Source organism: Sorghum bicolor, chromosome 10 (genome assembly GCF_000003195.3).
Source record: "Sorghum bicolor cultivar BTx623 chromosome 10, Sorghum_bicolor_NCBIv3, whole genome shotgun sequence".
In the NCBI taxonomy this organism is placed as follows: Eukaryota; Viridiplantae; Streptophyta; class Magnoliopsida; order Poales; family Poaceae; genus Sorghum; species Sorghum bicolor.
The window spans coordinates 4,873,362-4,895,146 of NC_012879.2; the positions used below are offsets into that span (position 1 = coordinate 4,873,362).

The 21,785-nt window shown below is 46.5% G+C and overlaps 3 protein-coding genes and 1 long non-coding RNA gene across 4 annotated transcripts; 1 reads left to right on the plus strand and 3 right to left on the minus strand.

Annotated features, from left to right (window-relative positions):
• LOC8065398 lies at positions 893–2,925 on the minus strand. The gene is made up of 4 exons (XM_002437906.2): positions 2,702–2,925; positions 2,237–2,316; positions 1,633–2,115; positions 893–1,549 (listed from the first exon to the last, which is right to left on the minus strand). The coding sequence occupies exons 1-4, from the start codon at positions 2,783–2,785 to the stop codon at positions 1,180–1,182; spliced, it is 1,017 nt and encodes a 338-aa protein (XP_002437951.1). The 5' UTR covers positions 2,786–2,925; the 3' UTR covers positions 893–1,179.
• LOC110430749 lies at positions 7,625–8,797 on the minus strand. Its single transcript, XR_002448112.1, has 2 exons — positions 8,656–8,797; positions 7,625–7,996 (listed from the first exon to the last, which is right to left on the minus strand). It is a non-coding gene; the product is annotated as an uncharacterized LOC110430749 (long non-coding RNA).
• Positions 8,905–10,175, minus strand: LOC8065399. Its single transcript, XM_021449746.1, has 2 exons — positions 9,654–10,175; positions 8,905–9,057 (listed from the first exon to the last, which is right to left on the minus strand). The coding sequence occupies exons 1-2, from the start codon at positions 10,173–10,175 to the stop codon at positions 8,905–8,907; spliced, it is 675 nt and encodes a 224-aa protein (XP_021305421.1).
• Positions 19,242–21,449, plus strand: LOC8065400 (putative UPF0481 protein At3g02645). The gene has a single exon (XM_002436553.2). The coding sequence runs from the start codon at positions 19,380–19,382 to the stop codon at positions 21,183–21,185; it is 1,806 nt and encodes a 601-aa protein (XP_002436598.1). The 5' UTR covers positions 19,242–19,379; the 3' UTR covers positions 21,186–21,449.

Here is a 21,785-nt window from a genome sequence, read left to right on the forward strand (position 1 = left end):
ATCTTCAACTAGTTATTACCTAACTACCTAGCTAATCTCTAATTTGAGATAATTTTAAGCCCAACTAGTAACTTGGCCGAGCTCATCCAAACAAGCTCTAAATCTAACAAAAGTTTAACAGATTAATTGTATATGCTTAATCAACCATCAACATAAGCCTGTGGGTTAAGATAACATCAGGGTTAGTGTCGTCTTTCAATTTTTTAGTTTGAATTTTCCTTTTTCTTTAATTTATTTATTTGGCCTTACCTAACATAGTCTAGAATAGGAGCGAACGGTGGTTTCGGATTAAAAGACAGTAAAATTATAAAGTTGAAGAAATGTGATAAAATCATAAATGGCTTTCAAAGTAGTGTAAGAACACCCATATCTCTCCAAACATAAACTAGTATATTTTTGTAAGATTATAGTCCGTGCAGAGCACGGATTGATACACTGCTACCTATTTATTAATCTGTGCAATCGGCGATCAAGTCGTATACCGTATAATAACTGTGTTTGTTTCATATTTTATGGACGACATTCATGTTTAACCGTGGTTAGGTTAATATATGGACAACCTTGCGTAAGAAAACTCGGAGGGATTTCGTTTTCCTCAATATTATAGGCTTTACCCTGTTGAACTCCGGGAGGGATTAAAGCAACTTGTATTGTTAGGCACACCAAATGTACGATTTATTAGAAAGAACTGTCAACTAGAAAAGCTATTTGAAAGAGGTTCCCAAATCCCAACCGGCTCTTTTTTAAAAGGAAAATGGTCCCCTACCCTTTAACCCGTGCTTTCCTGGGTGATGAAAGAGCACCCCTAGTGGTGGGATCGAGGTTACTTAGAAGAGAAGGAAAATACTTCAGATATAATCACTCGCATAAAACTCATTATAAGAATCAAAGATTAAAGGATGAGTGCAAACTCAACGACAAGTCAATTTTACAGCATAATTTTAGAGTTTTATAAGGCGATGTTTTAATTACAGGCTTACAGCACATTTTATAAAGCTGACCAGCTTTGCCTTCAGAGTTGACGGGACCAAAGAAAGCAACTAGCCTATTACATAAACCAGGTGGTAGCATATCACTCCATCACTATAAACTCTCACTGAAGATCGAAGACCAATAGCTTACCATTACCAACCCCAGGAAATTCAGAATACATCTTTCATCTGTTTTGCAGTAGGACGGCTAGCCAAACTTGTTTTCGATGTCAGTGACTTTTAGTTCACCTTCCAAGTGTAATTGTTTCTCCATGGCGATGAGCAGCATGGGCCATTCACAATACAGGATTTCCTCGACATCGTCGTCGTGGCCGTAGTCATGCATGTGGCTTCTTACATTTCTGTTGAGACGCAGTAGATCAAGTGCAGTCCTTTTGTACTCCTTTTTCTGAACATCTGATTTTACAACCCACTGGTTGATCTTTGCATTTGCCGTGGCAGTATCCAACCAGTCGTTCTTGTAGGGGAGATTGTGCAGTATTCTGTTCTTCTTTGCACGGTTTTTCTGACCAAGATAATTGACAATTCTATCGTGTAGCATCAGGAAGACCTCAGTGCTGTGACCACAAGTAAGTAACCAAATGTCCCAGTGGCAACAGCAACAGAAAACAAAGACAGTAAAACTGAGTATAAAAATTACCGGTTTTTCAAGGGCAGCAGAGCAGCATTGTATACAATCAAGAATTCATCCTTCTCTGTAAGGTTGTCCTTCGTCAAGAGCAAGAGGAAGTTGTTGTAATCCGGAGGCAATTTGTTGATATCCCCACCCGAGATGCTAATCAGCTGCTTGAGCACCATGGACAGGTTCTTGTAGTCATCTCTCACACGCTCTATGCTGAAGCCTTTGTCAGTGAATTTTGCCCCCCTTAGCTTGACATTCCCAGTGCTCCCAACCCAGACGTTGGACACCTGCAGAGGATCACTGAGGCACTTGCAGGCTGAGTGGTGGTTCCCCAGTATCAGTGCAAGTTTTCTACTGATCCTTGTGGCTTCGTCAGATAATCGCCAGAATGTCTTCGTTGCTGTTCCTGAAACCTGCACCTGGATCAGCATTGCGTTGTCCTTCGCATAGCTCTTGGCGTCGCGCAGCTCCTCGGCAGACGACTCGTCAATGTCCTCGGTGCTATGAACAACAAAGAGAGAAAAAATGAATCTGTGCAGAGGGACAGTAAAACTGAATGGACGGAGCAACGAAATGTTTCTGGCAATTTATCTGACGAATAAACAAAGAGACAGCATCTCACTTGAATTGATACTGAGAACCCACCACTCTGTTGGCAAGTACCCCACTGCTCCTCAGGTGTCCAATGTTTGAACCAGCAGCCTGCCAAATTAAATACCCAATCACGCAGACGTAACTGAAAACATTCAAGTAAACAAAAGTGCACGAACTGCTCTGGTTACAATAACTACAGATTGGTAGAGGAGGATCCTCATATCATCAATTTATTATCGAGAACAATCTCTACTCGTCCATATCTACTATTTGCCTGTCAAGTAAATAAATCCCTATATGTCCCTTGATCGTCCCTCAATCTCATCCCTCTTATTGCATCACTCCCACCCTTCTTCATCGACGGCAGAAGCCGGAGATCCAGGTTATATATCCTTCTCTAACACGGTAGGGACACAAAAGGGGTAAAGAGAGAAAGAAGAACATCGTATGTTGCTGGCAGTATTTTGTCAACAACACCGATGTGGATTCGAACCTGCATCAGATCGGCGACGTCGACGTCGGCGCAGAGGCCACTACGGAGGCCAAGGATTTGGCCAAAGCCGCAGGTGTTGCCCATGGAGGATCACTATCTTACTATCTAGCTGCTCCTGCTGCTGCTTTACTTGTTCAGCTATCGAGCTCGAAGCAGCTGCCAGAGGTGAGGGAAGGGTAAAGTGCAAGGGCGCAAGTAGTGGTACTGCTGGAGAATAAAAAAACAAAGGAGACTAGACTCGAGACCTTCTCTTCTCACCTTCAATCAGGGCGACTGTTCATGATGGGATGGCAGCATGAGAGTTGAGATACTCCCTCCGTCCTAATGCAATTTTAGAACCGTACCATGTTAAAGTTTAACAAAAAAAATATATAAAAAATACTAATATTTACTGCACTAAATAGATACTATTAGATTTCTCATGAAGCATAATTTTTATAGTATATTTATTTAATGTTATAAGCAATAATATTTTTAATTATATATTTTTTAAACTTCATTCACTTTAGCTGATAATGCATTTAGAATTGCATTCTTTTAGAACAAAGGTAGTACCATTTGGTTTGTTGTGTTTTTGCCCTTGGTTTTTTGTGGCATGTACATGAAATTAGGAGATAATAAGAACTTAAGCATGAGGGTGGATCTCGACATTCCACAAGTCCTTTCATCACGAATCTACTCTAAAAGCCAAAAACCAGAAACTTGCTCACAATCAAGAGTGTTGCATTCAAAAATGATCCTTTACTCTAAAGGGGTGTACAACTTCCCATAATCGGATGAGACTGCCACCCATATGGCCCATCAGTGCATAAGAGGTAAACGAACTCACCACCACAACCTTTTCCACGTTTGTCCAAAATGTCCAATGGATAGTTGAGATGTTTAGGAATACTGGTTTCTAGCTACTCCTTGCCCCAAATCAATCAGAATCCATAAGATCACCCAATCAAACATAATGTTTGGCTTATCGTCCCCCATAATATGAATTGTACTAAGTATGGAAGGTGTTCAAAACTCACTGCAACATGTATACGATCCTTAACTAGCCCAAGTGAGTAATGTCATCAAAGATCCTGTCTCACTAAGCATTCTATCACATTGATTCCCTTATTCATATTTTAGACATTTCCCTCCTAGTTGTTCATTGAACATGTCATCTATAGATTGTACGGCAACACTCGTTGGACTATCTAGTCTAAGGTGTTGGACCATCCATAGGATGGGCTTAGGTAACTTGTGAAAGGTCCTAATATGGCTAGAGGGGGGGGTGAATAGCCTATTTAAAAATTCTACAAACTCACTAGAGCAAAAGGTTAGTAAATAACAAAGCAAAGCTTTTTGCTCTAGTTCTAAAGGGGTGTTTGCAAGCCACCTACCCAACAATTCTAGTTGCTAAGATCTCTATGCACACAAGAACTAAGTCTCTACAAGTTATACTAGAGAACTAAGCTACACAAGTCAAAGTAAGCAACTAAACTAATTACACTAGTTTGCGGTAAGTAAAGATAAGATGATATATTTATACCGCTGTGTAGGGGATGAACCAATCACCAATATAAACAATCAAGCACCGGGAGAATGCCAATCAAACACAATTGAGACAACGATTTTTCTCCCAAGGTTCACGTGCTTGCCGGCACGCTACGTCCCCGTTGTGTCGACCAACACTTGGTGGTTCGGTGGCTAAGAGGTGTAGCACGAACCTCGTCCTCACTAGGACACCACAAGAACCTACCCACAAGTGAGGTAGCTCAATGACACGAGCAATCCACTAGAGTTACCTTTCGGCTCTCCGCCGGGGAAGGTACAAGACCCCTCACAATCACCGGGAGATGGCCACGAACAATCACCAACTCGTGCCAAAGCTCCTCCGCTGCTCCAAGCCGTCTAGGTGGCGGCAACCACCAAGAGTAACAAGAAAACCACAGCTAGAACGATCCCCAAGTGCCACTAGATGCAATCACTCAAGCAAATGCACTTGGAATCACTCCCAATCTCACAAAGATGTTTAATCTATGAAGGAGATGAGTGGGAGGTGTTTGCTTAGGCTCACAAGGATGTCTAGTAGTCAAGAATGCCAAGAGTGTGAGCCCCAAGCCGGCCAAACACGTATAAATAGCCCCTCAAACAAATAGAGCCGTTGGCTCTTTCACTGGGCAAAACTCGGGGTCACCGGACGCTCTTAAAGGGGCACCGGATGCTCAACACTTGCGTCCGGTGCTCCAACGTCAGCCACATGTCGCCCTTTGAAACGCTCGTGTCAGAGTCTAACGGTAACCTGCAGAGCACCGGACGCTGAGCAGGTTGGCACCGGACGCGTCCGGTGCACACCGGACTCATGCGCAGAGAGTTCCGCAAACCGGCAGGTCACCGGACGCTAAGCACCGGTAGCGTCCGGTGCTCACCGGACCCATGCGCAGAGAGGGTCGCAAAACGCCCGCACACCAGACGCGCACCACCGGACGCTCAAGCCATCGTCCGGTGCCTATCGTCCGGTGCCTTACCCTAGCTGGGCCAGGCACTGTCTGCACCGGACGCTCAGACTCAGCGTCCGGTGCTCCAAAAGCCAGCGTCCGGTGAGTGTTTTCTCAGCGAGAAACACTCCCGCGACTTCTCCAAAATTCCCACCGGCGCAAAAGAAAATATGCACTTCATTTTCTCGAAAAGCGCCGAATCCCGCCTCGCAAGCTCGGCGGGAGGGAGAGAGGAACCCATCCTCTCTCTACCTTCCAAGCTCGGCGGGAGGCAGATACGCCTATCACTAACTTGTCCCCATAGCCTGCCCCCATACACTTGGCGTCAATACGTATGATAGTGCAACAACACCAAACATACTGCTACAACAATAGGTTGAAGTAGCTAAAACACTATAAACATAGTATTACAACAAACAATGAACAACTGCTACAACAGTACACAAACAACTGCTGCAACATACAAATTAAAGTATTGGATGGAACAACTGAAACACCATGAACATAGTATTACAATAACAACGAACTACTATTGCAGCAACATATAACAACTAATACAACAACATAGATTGAAGCATTGGATGGAGCAACCGAAACACCCTGGACATAGTATTGCAACAACACCGAACAACTGTTGCAACAACATGCAACAACTAATACAATAGTGCAGATTGAAGCATTGGATGGAGCAACTGAAACACCATGGACATAGTACACAACAACACCGAACAACTACAGTAACAACATGAAACAAACTACTACAACATGCAGATTGAAGCAACTGAAACAACATCTGAAAACACAGTATTGCAACAACGACTGAAACCTACTGCAACGTCTAGAGAGAACCATTACAACAATGATGAGATCTAAACCCGAGAGTTCGCCGAAACCATATCCTACTGCAACATCACCTGAAAATATACTGCAAACAACCAGAGAACACTATTGCAACACGCACGAGCACTGAACCCCAAGAGTTTGTCGGAACCCTAACCGCCACAATATCCCATAAATCTAGACCCAGAGGAAGAGGAGGAGGAGGAGGAGGAGGAGAAACCAGAGCTGGAGGAGGTGGAGAAGGAGCAAAGAAGGGCTCAGATCCAAATCCCTCCCCACCTACCTCGTCGGAGCCGCGTCGTCGTCTTCATCTCCAGATGCATGGAGGTCGTGAGAGCGAGGGAGAGAGAGCAGGAAGGAGCGAGGGATGGAAGGAGGAAGAAGCGGCTCACTGGTGGCGCGCGCAGAAACTGTAGACGTGTGGTGCGAGCGGTAGGAGAGGCAGCGAGACGAGAGGAAGAGCGGAGATGGAAATGAGGAGTAGATAAGGAGACATGGAGGAGCGACGAAATGAGTGGATAGGAGCGCCCGTTCGTCCGGACATATGGTGTATATCATTACCGATCCCAATCTTGTCAAGATTGGATCGGGCCAAAACTTCATGCAATACTCATTAAACGATGTTCGTAGAGGCCTTTAGAACCCATATAGGAAGGTACATTGGTGGCTAGTCTACCATGTGTGAGGCTTCTTTGGGTGATTCCTAGGGTTAGGGTTGTAACTTGTAAGGGCTAAGCATGAACTCACCAAGCAAGCAATATCTTACTGTGGTGACCTCTAGGTTTATGTATAGGTCGGATTGGGCTCCTTCTTGCTTCCTCCTCCTTTCTCGCCACTAATGCACTGGAGGGGAGCATTCCTTGTTCCTCCCTAGCAATGGGGATGAACTTTGGGGTGATGTTGCACCTTGGGCGTCATTCTTGCCTTCTCCTTGGTATCCATCCCCTTACAAAAAAAACACTTGCAAATCACATTGCATGCAAAATGAAGCGTATAAGGTCACCTGCAATTATATGAAGATTTACCATATCCAAAGATCACACGTGTATCAATCAAATCTAGAAAAATATTATTTAATCCAAAACTTTCATTATTTATCCTATTTAAATAACATATATTTCACCTATTACCAAGCAATATATGATCATAACCGTCAGATCGAAATAAATGAAGGCTCCTAGTCATTTCAGAGTACTACAGTAAAGACCTAACTCATCCGGTGTTGTTGATTTTGTGAAGCCAGTCGCCAGAGATATTTACAGTGCATTTGCAGACGCAGGGTAATCCGGCATTGAGGTGGTCTACACGCCGAAATGTTGGAATTTTTGGACTATGGCAAATGGACACGTCGGATGTCCGACGATGGTTGAGTTGTACACACCGGAATATCACCGAGGCTTGTCCACAGACGGTATTGTTCAGTGAAGTTGATCAATTACACATGCCCGATGATCCGGAGTCGCAACTCGCAAACAGAGCAGACCTTTTGTAACAATTAACAACCGTTCCATCCTTCGCTGGATATATCCAGAAACAGACAACAGGAAGTTCTATGCTGACAGCTAAACTTCAGCACAAAAATGACGCATAACCAGGAGCAAGGTGCAGATACTACAAGCAACATCTATTCTTGTTAGTTGTCATCCCAAGGAGATGAAGATGGTAACTACCACAAGTGTTACTTCGCAAAATTGTCCATCACATAACACTTTCACCAGTAAGTTCTGAAAATGAAAGACCAATTGAAACCCATCCATTCAGGGGAACGCACCAAACCTAACTAACAGAAACAGAAAGCTACTGAGTTTTCTGAAAACTTTCTGAACAAAAGAAGACTCGTAATTCTCAAGTCGTTGCATCCGAAGTATTCCGACCTCTGATTCCTGAAAGAGGGCTCGTGATGCTGTTGTCAGAAGTTCTGCTCCCGTATCCCTCTATTGTCCCTGTGCATCAACATCTGGGTACACTAACTGCTCAACATCTATATCCACAAGGGAATAAGTAAAACAATGAGTCACACTTTTGATAGAGAGAGAGATAGAGAGTGCAGACAATCAGATGAGACCAACTCTATTGGCTAAACAAGTGAAACTACTAAATTTTCTGTTCTGGAGATCACACTATTGGCAGAACTGAATGTCTGAACTGTGGATCATGTTAAGAAATGAAATCCAACAATTTCTAGAGCCAGATCAAAATTAGGATCTGCCCAAGGCATGCTAAGTCCCACAAGGCACTGTCAGAACTAGACCTGAGTTTGCAGACATTCAAATGCTTCTGCTCAATCTAAAGCATGTGTCAGACTAGTCCAAGCCAAGCTAAACAAAGTAGACAATTTTCTCAAGCACAAGTCTGTGCAACAAAAATAAAAATCTAAGCAAAGGATACTAAACATAGCAGCTAGTAAAAGAAGGCAGAATTACACTGAACATATTAGCTATGTACACATTGTCCAAGTTACATTTTCTGTTGTCGTCAGTATGGTACTATGATCTACTGATGAATATATGCAAATAGGATTCAGAACGAAGTACTGTGCTACGGGCTATGTTCCATTTATTCTGATCAGTGTATTAATCCGGCACATTGAATGGAACATCTGCAATCACGAGATCACTAAGAAAATTGCAAAGTCCTCACCTGGTGATCCGGCAGTGAAGACGACGATATCCATGCGCTCGTCGCTTCGAGGCAGGTCAGTGACCAGAGGCGTCAGCCGCCCATACATGCCGCACTTGACGCACATTATGGTGTTGAAGACGTCGTCCCCTGGGTTCGCACGGGTCCCCGCCTGGAACCTCAGGTTGAACACGGAGCGGCCGTAGAAAGGGAATGCGGGCAAACCTGCCGCCTCAAAGTCCCTCGGGTCGTCCGAACGCAGGTACCGGATCATCCGGCGCCGATCCGCCTCGGCCTTAGTGCGCTGCCGGAGCAGGCCACTGCGGCCTCCTGGATTCTGCTGCAATCGAACACTTGGTTAGGGAAACCAAACGGCCTGACAGAACCGGTGACTGAATGAAGAAGCAAGTCTGAATACAAATTCTAATGAGCACGAAATGTTCAGAAATAAGAATGCAGATAACTAGTCCGAACTATAATCCGGCAAGAACTCAGTAATCAGCATCTCACTCAGCCAAGAACCCCATGCCTGAAGTTCTAACACACCCGGATAGCTTGATCTGATGCAGATTAACGAATGGCAGACACCAAACAAAAACTGGTGAAGCAAATTTTAATCTAGAGCAGACAATGATTTTTGGATATCTGGCAAGAAATAGGAAGGCCAACATGATTAATGTAAGCAAGAAAGTCTCTCTAAAGCGAACCAATTGCAGAGGAACACGAACTCAATAACCCAGAACTACACCTCTCGGGCTTCAGAACTAGAACGCGGTGTGGCAACCAAGAATTCTATCACCGTGAACTCAATTATCAGGAAGAATTCAGCACTTAATTAACGGCTTCACTAACAGTAAGCGCAGACTTTGGCAAGAACAAACTCGAACATCAGATTCAGCAGTTCTTGTGAGAATTGGCTAAAAACGAAACATCCAAGATTGGTTTTCCTCGCAAGCAAAAGCCAAAGCAACCCGTTCCACGAATCATGCTCCGCGAGTGCCAAGGAGAAAGAAACTCACCCCAGTCGGTAGTGGAAGGGCTGGCGGCGGCCCTTGTCTGTGTGGGACGACCTCGACGCTCCAATGCCTCATCGTGCTCGTCGTGCCGAAGTACTGATCGACGGTGACGCAGGTGATCCACGGGCGGAACCTGCCGTTGGCGCGGAGGTTGCCGTTGTAGACGTGGCGCATGCGGAGGTAGCCGCTGCTGTTGGAGCCCGCGACGGCGACGGGCCTCCACATGACGGCGTCCAGGTCCCGCGAGTCGTAGCCGCGCTGGATGGCGGGGACGCCGCGGTGTCCCGCGGGCTCCTCCTCGTCGGGCGACAGCGCGAGGTACCGGCCGTAGGCGGCGCCGTGGAGGAGCACGTAGTCGATGCCGTCGCGCAGGACCCGGTGCACCCGCCACACCGCGTTCAGCGTCGGCTGGCGGCCGAGCGGGAGCAGGGAGACCCCAACCCCGTCCTCGTCGGCGTGGAGGTACGACGCGCGGCGCACGCGGCTCCGCAGCCGCACGTGGATCCCGTCGGGGAATTTGTCCATCGCGGCCGTGTACCGCGGTGGTGGTGGTGGCTCGGCGGCGAGGAGCGTCGGCTTGCTTGGTCCCGCGGCGGCGCTGCGTCGATGGGACGGGGACGGGGAGGAGGGAGCAGAGCAGAGCAGGTGTTCGTTGCGCGACGGTTACGTTTGGGCGCCAGGGCGGGGCATTTCAAGGCGACGGCAAAGTCGGTTGCGCCGCTTGTGCCGTCTTCCACTGACAAGTGGGGCCACCGCCGTAGCCAAGTAAGAGGCCGTGCAGCCGGCTCTGCTTGGTGACATGTGGGGCCACGGATGGTGGGGACCGAAGCGGCAGGCACGACGCGTTACACTTACACATTCCCATCCCCTGTGCGCGAAATTTAAATATTTGCCATCTTGTACTCTATGCCAGTTTTGTTATTGGAATAGTTCAAAGTGCTTTATTTTTATAAGTTTTAGCAACTTGGCACGCCAGTTCATTCTTCCAGCGTAGAGAAGGCATAGTAAATGACAGTCCTGCCCTTGTCTTCTTGTGCTCTCATCCTCCTAGCCACATGGTCCCCATCTGCCTCTCTCTCACCGTGGATGCTGGGCCCCACCTGTTAGCTTCATCCCCAACCTCGAGTCGGCCTCTTCTTTCTCCAAAGAGAGCGCACGGACCTAGCCTAGGAGCTCGGCCTCCAAACATGAGCAGACAGGCACGAACACAGAGAGAGGAGGGATGTGCCAGCGCTCAGAGTGCTTCTGCTCTGTTGGCTCCAAACGGACGAGTTTTTGCTCAGGTCTGCACAAGCAACGGACGAAACACAAGAGGAAGAGAGGTCAAGTGGAGGGAGCTATGCACGGGAGGAGGGTTTGCTTGGGCGAGCGGCTGTAGGGAGCATGACAACGGGTGTACAACGCTTATCGACCCATAGTGAAGCCGGTGATCTCTTTTTTTTTAGGAAAAAAGTGAAGCCGGTGATCTCACGACCCGTCCAAAAAGTGCATGAACGCACCAACAGAGAGACCGAGCGCACGAATAGGAAAAAGAGGCGAGCGAAAAATCGAGATTCACATGAGCCGCTTGACTCAGGCGCCAGTGGTGGAGGACCAGCTCACCCCTGCGTGTGGTGGTGCTTCACCTTGGTTGTTTGCATAGCACGTGCTAGCCTAGTAGTGCTCGGCGCTAGTGTGGTCAGGGCGCAACTGCGCAAGGGCCCAAGTCGAGGAGGTGGCACGCACAAACGCGGTGAGGAAGGGGTGCAGTTAGGGTGCCCGGCTGCCATGGTATTCCTCGCCGGATTTTCATAAACAGAGTGGCAAGGCCAGCTAGAGGTTAGAGACGAAGCTAGTAGGTGGGGCCTATCTGTCATCAGGTGAGAGAGAGAGAGGAGGGAGGATGATAGGATCAAGAGACAGGAGCAGGACTGCTATTTTCTATGTCTTCTTCACGCTAGAAGAATAAGTTGGCGTGTCACGTTGCCGAAAGTGGCAAAAATGAAATACTTTGAACTGTCCCGGTGGCAAATGTTTAATTGCCATTCTAAAACTGGTATAGAAAGGAGCGCAACCGAAATGATAACAAATATTTAAATTGCCCCCCGTGCCATGTGAGGCGATGACGAGGACAGATGACTTGTTTGGCCTCCTGTGCAAACTCACCCGGATAAAGTAGTTTGTCATTTCTTAATCACGTATATATATTGATTGATTGTTTTCTATTTCATTAGTTCTGAATTGTAAAAAATCAAACCCGAATCTAATTCAGTAGCAAAGCTACTTTTTACTTGATCAATAGAGACCACCCATTTTCAATAGACACACTCCAAAAAATCCTTAAACTCACTTGGTAAATAAAAAAAAAGACAAAGGGGAGACGCCGTTGTATAGCAAACTCGGAGCACACACATATATTTGAGTCGATGGAAGAGATTTACAAAATGGTTTTTAGGGAGTCTAGAGATATTTACCTAATGCTTTCTCTATTGCTAAAAAAAGAATCAAAAGATTTGTTTCAAAAAGACTATGTGCTTCTCCGTCTCTGTTGCAGAGGCGGATGTAGAGTGGTAACGTGGGGGTACAGCTGTCCCCCCAAAATTGCTTGAAAAACATCTGGTATATATACCCTTTAATAACATATACATGTATAATATATTATTATATATAATTGTTAGTCTGTTCAGCTCATACAACAACCTTAATACTTTACATTCATAACTATTTTATCACCATTTAGTGATCTAATTATCTTATGTCTATATTAATAAATTATATCGTTTTTGTTCGTACCCTCACGATTAAAATCCTAGATCCGCCACTGCTCTGTTGGGACACAAAAGAAAATGATGGTCCAGGTCCTCAGGGTAAGTCAGAAGGAAATCTGAGACACGTCAACAAACTCGCCACATCAAAACAACTGTAGCTGCAAAATGAAGGAAGATAGAAAACTAGTTAGTGCCGTAGCCGCAAAATGAAGGAAGATGGAGAACCAGTTAGTGCTCGGGTGGCTAGCGTAGCCAGGTGTGCTCGCTACCAGTGCGAGTTTGATTCCTAGTTGTAGGTCTTGTTTGTGCATAAACAAGTGCTACAACTGTATCTAGATGAGAGATTTCAAAAAAAAAGAAAAGAAAAAGAAGATGGTCCCAAACTCCCGATTTGATCCTAAGCACAATTAAAGAAAAGACAATGATCATAGCAGCCAGATCAACATTCTATGGCCAAAAAATCTATCATCCATTAAGCTTTAAGCATTCATTTGTGAATGTGAAGGCTGAAATTCTTTTTCCGTTATCTAAAAAAAATCAGTCACACAAAGAGGAGCAAATCTGATAGCTTTCTGAACATCATGACCCGTTAGCAAAGCCTAACTTAGCAGACATGCCTACAGACATAACACACACATGCTTATAACTTACAGAAGACAGTCCACACACAGAACATGTACACATGCTTATAACTTACAGAAGACAGTCCACACATAGATTCACTGATGGTGATCGATTCATGGGTAATCCGGCTGACATTCTGCAGGGACTTCCGTATAATACTTGTTGTCCAGCCAAATGTACCATGAACCTGTTTTAGCTAATTTTGCCAACCTCACAAGCTCTTCCCGATTAAGGATGGAGATATTACTCCAAATGGATATCCTCACAAGCTTGTTCCTTTGGCAGGAAACCAACCCTGGATCCATTCCTACCAGGAATACTTCACTAATTTATACTAGTTTTGATCAGCTAGAAGGGTTCCTAGTTGGATTTCATCCAACCGAACGAGCCCTTAATGAACTAAATAAAAAAAGTGAGAGAAGAAATTGTTTATTTAGTTTATTAAATTATACTAAAGAAGAACCGCTGATACACATTTTGGAGCACCATCTTTATCCTTATTCCGGATGAAAAGCATTGTTGTCACCAAGACACACCTCGGATAGCTTTCCGTCAGTGAACTGGTTAATCGTCAATTTAGGGCTTGTTTAGTTTCAAAAATTTTGTAAAATTTTTCAAGATTCCTCGTCACATCGAATTTTACGGCAAATACATGGAGCATTAAATATAGATAAAAAAATAACTAGTTGCATAATTTTTCTATAATTTATTAGATGGATTTTCTAAGTCTAGTTAGTTCATAATTACACAATAATTATCAAATACAAATGAAAATACTAGGCCCGGGCTTTATCAGGCTCGAGATTCCTTCTCTTCTGCCACGAACTTTGCCTCAGGTGTCTGCGGCTTATCATAAAACGCCAAAGTATAAAGCAATTGCAATTTGGGTTCGTCGCACGCACTAGTAAATCCAAAGAAAAACATTGATGCTCAGACTGGGGAAATGCATGGGCGACCTGCACCCAAACTAGAATCGCCATTTAGGATTTGAGGTTTCTTATGCTATCTCCAACAACACAAATCTAGAATAGAGACCTATTCTATCATATAGGTCATGCATAGTAAAAGAGTAACTCACTCAAAATCTTTTTTTTCCAATAGCTACCGCAAAATAGACCATGCAAAATCCGTCCGTGCCTCTCAAGCCGCTCTGGCCGCTCGCAGTGGGCACGTCGCGGACCTTGCCTCGCCCCGCCGGCCACGGCGCCACTCCCTGCCGCGGACCTGCCCTAGCCCTTGCCGGAGTTCCTCTTTCCCCCTACATCTACCCTAGCCCTTCTTCTCCTGGCCATCATGGCCGCCGTGGGCAAGCTCCTTCACCTCCGTCTCTAGGCCCAACCTCGGATCCCACCCCACTCACCACCACCATTGTCACTGTCCTCCACGTCCGCCGCCTCGACCTGCACCAGATCCGTGGCCCTACGATCCTCCCCACCTCTAAGCTGAAGGTCGCGCGCCTCGTATGTGCCAAGGACATCCGCGTCGTCATCTTCGGCCTCCACTTGCGCCTTCGGCTACAAGGACGACGTCTACTGCGATGACGAGGATCAGCGGGCGAGCAGGCTCTGGTCGTGGTGGTGGGCTTGCTTCGGTCGTGGAGACGCAAAGAGAGCGAGAGAAGATGCATATTTGCTTTCCGCGTCGAAGGCAACTTAAAAATGGGTGCTGCTTTTGGCTGCTATGTTGGAGAGTGTTTTTCCCCAAAAACACTATGCACCACTCATTTTGGGTTAGAGAGTGTTTTATAAAAAATATTTATTTGATATATGTATATTTTTATAAAAATATTTTTAAATAAATCTAATCATATGGTTTTTATATTTTAAATTCAATAACTTAAAAAGTATTTATAATTTATATTCTCGATGTTTAACCTAAATCTTATACAAGACATAAACATAAAGAAAACAGCTATCGCTACGCACGGAATCGCTACCGAGAGGAAGACGGACATTCGTGGAGGCATCGCATCGGAACGAACGCGCTTTGCGAGAGAAGGTGCCCAAGGCTAGATCTGCAGCAGTGACGGCGGCGGCGGCGGCGGCGTCTGTGCTTGAGCGGGCGGCGCGAGATACGGCCACGGCCGCCCTGCGCGCGCGTAGCTGCTGATTGGGCGGCGCGAGCTGAGGCCAACGTAGCTGCGCGGGACGCACGACATGCGGCCGATGCGCTGCTGGCGACGCGCGCGAGCGTCAACGCCATTGGTGGTGCCATGGCAAATAAGACGAGCTCAAGGAGTGGAAACGAATGGAAAATTAGCAGAGAGAAAATCTTCTCTAGGCGACGACGGGAGGCGCAACTGCACAAAGTCGATTGCGCTCGTGGCGTCTACAACTGACAAGTGGGGCGACCGCCGTAGCCAATCCACATGATGGGCCGTGGGGCTACTCCACAGTTGTAGTCGATGTAATTCTAAGGCCTATTTGATACCCATGACTAGTTAACTAAATTAGTTGTAGTCGACTAACAACTATTTAAAGGACTTAGCTACAAATATTATCCCTTCCATTTAAATGCACTAGAGCTAACCTGAGCTAAATTACTCCCTTCATTCCAATTTATAGATCGTTTTAGCCTTTCTATACACATATACACAACTCTATGTATACATATTGTATATTTAGGTACATAGAAAGAAAACTATGTACCAAAAAACTTGTAATAAGTTAGGATAGGGAATGGTACCTAGCTAACACTTAGCCCTTAATATCAAACATATGTTGTGGATACGTAACAATAAAGGTAGCTCCAATAACCAACTTTTTTGAGCTAGCTCTAAGTATTTTTTTTTCAAGTTTTAACGTGTTCTCAGACTTTTGAGCTAAGCTCTTCCACATATTTTTAAAGATTATGTGAGTGTATCATATGACGATGCTATCTATATGTTAAAAGCTACGTAAAGTTAATGTTATTAGAGAAGTTATCTTAGAACCAATAACTAGCTAGCTAGCTCTAACTTGCAGGTGCTGTTCTCTGACAATCTGTAATCAATGCCACACGCTGGACACGACGGTCTGATCATTACGATCGCCCATATATAGGTCATAATATTCCCCAAATACTGCTCGAAACGGAAAAGGCGGCCGATCTTGCGCCCACTTGAGCTTACATCAACAGGAACCGGCCGGTAGGTCGGTCGATGAGGCCAAAGCATGTCTCGCGATTATTTTAGGCTCTATAATATCCATCGGCTGTACGTGCATCGGATAAGTACGCATGCAGCACAGCTGCATGCACAAGCAACAACTCCATGCAAAAGGGTGAAAAGGCAGTGCCAGGAGAGAAACAATCAAGTGTGTGAATGATGTGGATCTGATCAGTATTTTATGCCCCAGTTGTTGACCATTGTCATTACCCTCGACACCGTGTCACTCTATGTCGCCGCTGCCGGTAGTAGTTCAATGTACTCCAGTCTCTCCAGATGTTTTAGACGAGATTTTTAATAAAGGAATCCAGATGTTCAGAAGACCTTTTGCCCAATTTTCTAAAAGAAAAATGCCAAAATTGAGGGTCAATAAGTTTGTGTGGACTATGGACGCAGCATGGCACTGTCCAAAGTGTGCAGCTTTAACAGCGAGGACCTCTTGCACATCCACGCAGCAAGCTGCTGGCGGCTCCATGCATGCCAAAAATATGGCAAGTTAAAACAACCAAGTACGTGGTGGAGATTCTTCAACCTCCGGAACGAATCGATCGGTCCAAGAAGAAGGGCCAATCAATGTTCTTTCCTGTCTGGTACATGTGTGCTGGCAGTTGATGGACTCTAATTTCATGTTATGTTTAAATCTAGAGACTGAAATTTAGAGATGTCACATTGGGTTAGGTGTCACATTGAATATTCGGATAGTAATAAAAAAATAAATTACAGAAGTCTTCAGTAATTCATAAGACGAATTTATTAAAAATAATTAATCTACTATTAGCAAATGTTTACTAGCACCATATTGTTAAATTATGTACTAATTAGATTTAAAAAAATCATCAGACAAATTAGTCACAGTCTATGTAATTAGTTATTTTTAAGTCTATATTTAATATTTTATGTATGTATTCAAATATCCGACGTGATGAAAGCTAAACTTTAGAAGGAGGAACTAAACAAGGCTAATCCAAGGACTACACTCTCCGTCCCTACATCTCGTATTTCTCATCCCTACATCTCGCATTCGCATTTTGAGAAAACGATCAATCTCAAATTCAATAAAATATATAAAAATATTAATATTTATGATGCCAAATAAATATAATTAAATTAATTGTGTAACATATTTTTAGAATAAACTTATTTGAATGTACAAATGTTGATATTACTTTTCATAAATTTAATCAAGTAAAATTTGTTCTTCAAAATACGAGACATGCACTTATTTTAGGACAAGTACAATTCATTTTACACACCTCAATTGTATCATAGCTCAGTGCGGCAGCTGAGGGCACTCTCTGTGTGTTATGAGATAATTACTAGCTCTAAAACAACTTCTTCAATAATATTAAATTTAGCGCATAACTCCATATAACAACTTCATATGATTTTGGAGTGTTTGCATAAGATTGGTATATTTTTTCTCTCTTCTATCAAAATATGTTTAGAGACAACTCACAAGTTAATAGTGGGAATTTTTATTTTTAACACTTTTTTAAACAAAATTTAATTTTGATACCATTTTTTTAAAAATAACACTTTGGTCGCGCGCAAAAAAACAAATGGCTCGGCTCTTGAACGCTGACACACCATGCATGGTGGCGCGGCTATGGTGCGAGTCCGGGCCGTGGCCACTGACGTGGCATGGCTTGCCACAACGTAGATCTTGGTGTGGCTATGCCGCACCACACATCTTAGCGCGGCAGTGCCTCACCATAGTCCACTGGCCAACGCTGACGATGACGTTCACCACCCTCCTTCGTCGCCATTTCCCTTTCTTCCGTGGTCGCCACTTCTGGTGCCCAACCCCGCTGTTCCCTTCTGTTGCCGGCCTTCACTGCTCCCTCCGCGTTCATTGGCTAGCCATTGCATTGTTGTGGAGGTACTCGCCTTCTCTTGTCTTTTATTGATAGGGAACATTGTTATTTGGGGTTAAAATTGACAATTAGTTGTTAAGGTACTCTCCTCTGCGGTCGATCAAAGATGGAGGGCGCGGCCGACTGGAGATGGAGGGGTGCTGCCGGCCAACCAGGGGAATAGGGGTGTCACCGGCAAAAGATGGAGAGGGGGAGGGGGGCGACACAGGAGGGAGGCACGACCGGTGATGGATAAGCAAGGGAGGGGGCAACGGGCTGGAGTGAAAGAAAGCAGAGAGGGAAGAGGAGGCCGCGCTTGGGCTGGTATTTGGGCTTGCCATGCCGTGGGATAGGGCGCGGCACTGTTGCGCCAAGATCTACGGTGTGGCAGTGCCTGCCAAGTCGGTCGGGCCCTGTGCCACGTCAGCGGCTTTGTCGCGCCACCATACATAGTGCGTTAGAGTTGGTATGCCGCGCCAAGATTCATGGCACGGGCAAAAGTGTTAGTTTTTTTTTAAAAAAAAATCAGTGGTAAACGTAGAATATGTTTAAAAAACGTGTTAAAATAAAAAAAATCATAGTGGAGGTACATGAGTAGTTGGCGTACTAGCCAGATCTAGACCTCCTGGGTCCGTGTATCGTAGCCAGCATTTTTTTTTGGTCAGAAACTTGCAAATTTGGGGGGTTCTCATCTCACAATTGGAATGTTGATTTAAGTTGTGATATGATCCTAGTGTTTAGACACTGACAGTAACCACAAGCACTATCCCAATTCCCAACCGCTAACCCCCTTTAATTTGGTGTAAGTGCAGGTATAGCCAGGAGCACACGTGCATAGTGGGAAGTTCAAAATCCACTCAAAGTCTCAGACTATAAAAGGAAATCCTCTCTGTCTGATAATTTTGTCTCCTTTTCGTAAAAGAAAAATATAATGTTTTCTCCTTTGCATAAACAAAACGTGTGAAATATCAAAGTATGACACGGTCAGTTCGACTTCGACTTCGACAAGGTGGGAAAATATGAGACATGGTGATGGTACTGCCACCTAAGAATGGACATCCAAATTTTACATGTGAAAAATGAAAGCCTCGGTATTTCAAAAACTCAAACCAAAAGCACTGTGCCACCAAACTTACACTTTATTCCTCATTAATTTTTTAAACGAAATTAAGTAATCGTAAAATCACTGCTGCACAGTACTATATATTCCAACCAGTGGTCCAATATATATCGATAAGCAACAAACCTGTAGCTAATCTAAGCTAAGCTAGCTTCTCTCGTAAGTGAGCTTAGTCTCAGTCAGTGATCGTGATAGGCCCGCAGCACACCTACGTACGTGTAGGGCGAAGGACGACTAGCAATGGCTTCCTCCGATCAGCACGACACCAGCCGTCACGGCACGCCGCTGGTGTTCGACGAGGTCCGGTGGGTGGTCCAGATCCGGCAGTCCCTGGAGGAGGACGCCCCCGGCGACGACGACGACGACACGGGCATCCCGGTGTCCGTCTTCAACGTGCCCAAGCCGCTGCAGGTGTACAAGCCGGAGGCCTACACCCCTCAGTTCATCGCGCTGGGACCCTACCACCATTGGCGGCCCGAGCTGTACGAGATGGAGCGCTACAAGCTCGCCGCCGCGCGCCGCGCGCAGAAGCGGCTCTCCGCGGCGGGGCTCAAGCTCGACGCGCTCGTCCAGCAGTTCGCGCGCCTCGAGCGCAAGATCCGCGCCTACTACCACCGCTACCTCGACTTCAACGGCGAGACGCTCGCCTGGATGATGCTCGTCGACGGCGCGTTCCTCCTCGAGTTCCTCCAGGTCTACGCGGTCGCCGCGGCCAACGACGGCGGCGACGTCGCCACCGCTGCCGGCGACGGGAAGGCTCTGCGGAGGGTGACGTCGAGGATGCAGCACCTCGTCGACTTCGCCGGGAGGAAGTCGGCGCACAGCCTCATCCTCCGCGACATGCTGATGCTCGAGAACCAGGTCCCGCTCTTCCTCCTCCGCAGGATCCTCGAGCCGCAGTGCGCGTCGCCCGGCGAGGCCGGCGAGCTGCTGCCGCGGATGGTCACCGGGCTCATGAAGGAGCTCTGCCCGTTCAAGATGCTGGACAAGTTCCCCGCGATCGACGTCGGCAAGCACGCGCACCTGCTCGAGGTGCTCTACTACCTGCTTGTGCCCAAGCCAGCCGGAGCCGATGACGGCGCGGCGGCGGAGGCCGACGCCGATGCCCACGGCAGTCGCCGCGAAGACGGCTACGACATCGAGGAGCAGCAGCCGGTGGACGGCGGCGCCGGCGACGAAGAGGAGAGACCAGCCGCCGCCGGCTGCGAGTACGTGAAGCAGCTGCTGGTCACCGTGTCGAGCATGGCGTCGGGGCTCAACAGCGGCCGGATGCGCTACGTGACGAGGCCGCTCGCGTTCGCCGTCAAGGCGCCGTGGAAGATGCTCACGGTCGTGCCGGGGTTCTCGGCGATGAAGCAACCCGTGGAGGCCTTCTTCACGTCCGGCGCCGACGGGGGGAGCACGCATCCCCACGACGCGAACGGCGGCGGCGCGGGGTACCTCACCCGACCACCTCTGATCGAGGAGATCATGATCCCCTCGGTGTCGGAGCTCGCCAACGTGGGAATCCAGTTCTGCCCGACCTCCGGCGACCTATCCACCATCGCGTTCGACGCCAGGACGGTGACGTTCCAGCTGCCCGTGGTGACGCTAGACTCCAACACGGAGGTGGTGCTCCGGAACCTGGTCGCGTACGAGGCGTCGGCGGCGTCGACCCCGCTGGTGCTGGCGCGGTACACGGAGCTGATGAACGGCATCATCGACACCGACGAGGACGTGGCGCTGCTGCGGCGGCGCGGGGTGGTGCTGAACCGGATGAAGAGCGACGGCGAGGTGGCGAAGCTGTGGAACGGGATGTCGCGGTCGGTGCGGCTCACCAAGGTGGCGTTCATGGACAGGGCCGTCGAGGAGGTGAACCGGTACTACAACTCGCGGTGGCGGGTGAAGACGAAGCGGTTCATGCGAAAGTACGTGTTCAGCTCGTGGCAGCTGCTCACGTTCCTCGCCGCCATCATGATGCTGCTGCTCACCACGCTGCAGGCGTTCTGCTCAGTCTACACCTGCTCGCGGTGGTTCGGCACGGTGACGGTCGCGACGGCGGAGTGATCCATTGCTGATCAGATGATTCTTGTCTGCGTCTTTTCTTGATCTGGCATACGGTTCATGGATAATGTGGTCGGGCATGCTCTTTTGTGTTGCTTGCTATTTGTTCTTGTTCTGATGTGTAAAGGGATTCCTTGCTTGTTGATTGGTGACTGGTGAGATTAATAAAACTTGCGCGTTCGCGAGATTTGTTTGAGAGTGTCATTATTGTTGTGTTCATGTAAATCTTATGATAATAATCAAAACACATCTTCTGTACTACAGGTACTTGAAATCAGACGCTGGTATCCACGGAAAGACAATGAGTTTTGGGTTTGTCTTTAGAATTGCATAAAATTAAAAACCATATTACTTTTTTTTAAAAAAATTGTGCAATCCTGAACATTTTAATCCATGTGCAATATTACTCCAATCTAAATTTAAAACAGAATTTCTTTTTGCGAGACACAACTAGAGACGCAGAGGCTCTGCACTTAAATTCAGACAAAATGGCCATGCAAGGAAGACATAGCTTTTTTGAGGCATACTTAAGTTATGTATGAGCTCTTGTTGTAGTCCATTGTTATGAATCTAAATGTTTGCTGGCATATTTTTATCTTCATA

Coding starts and splice junctions, on each gene's coding strand:
- LOC8065398 (XM_002437906.2), bottom strand. CDS start 2,785: ATGGGCAACACCTGCGGCTTTGGCCAAATCCTTGGCCTCCGTAGTGGC. Junction 2,317..2,701: donor ACGTCGCCGATCTGATGCAG/GTTCGAATCCAC, acceptor TTAATTTGGCAG/GCTGCTGGTTCAAACATTGG. Junction 1,550..1,632: donor CTGCTGCCCTTGAAAAACCG/GTAATTTTTATA, acceptor TTGTGGTCACAG/CACTGAGGTCTTCCTGATGC.
- LOC8065399 (XM_021449746.1), bottom strand. CDS start 10,175: ATGGACAAATTCCCCGACGGGATCCACGTGCGGCTGCGGAGCCGCGTG. Junction 9,058..9,653: donor CCCTTCCACTACCGACTGGG/GTGAGTTTCTTT, acceptor CGTGCTCATTAG/AATTTGTATTCAGACTTGCT.
- LOC8065400 (XM_002436553.2), top strand. CDS start 19,380: ATGGCTTCCTCCGATCAGCACGACACCAGCCGTCACGGCACGCCGCTG.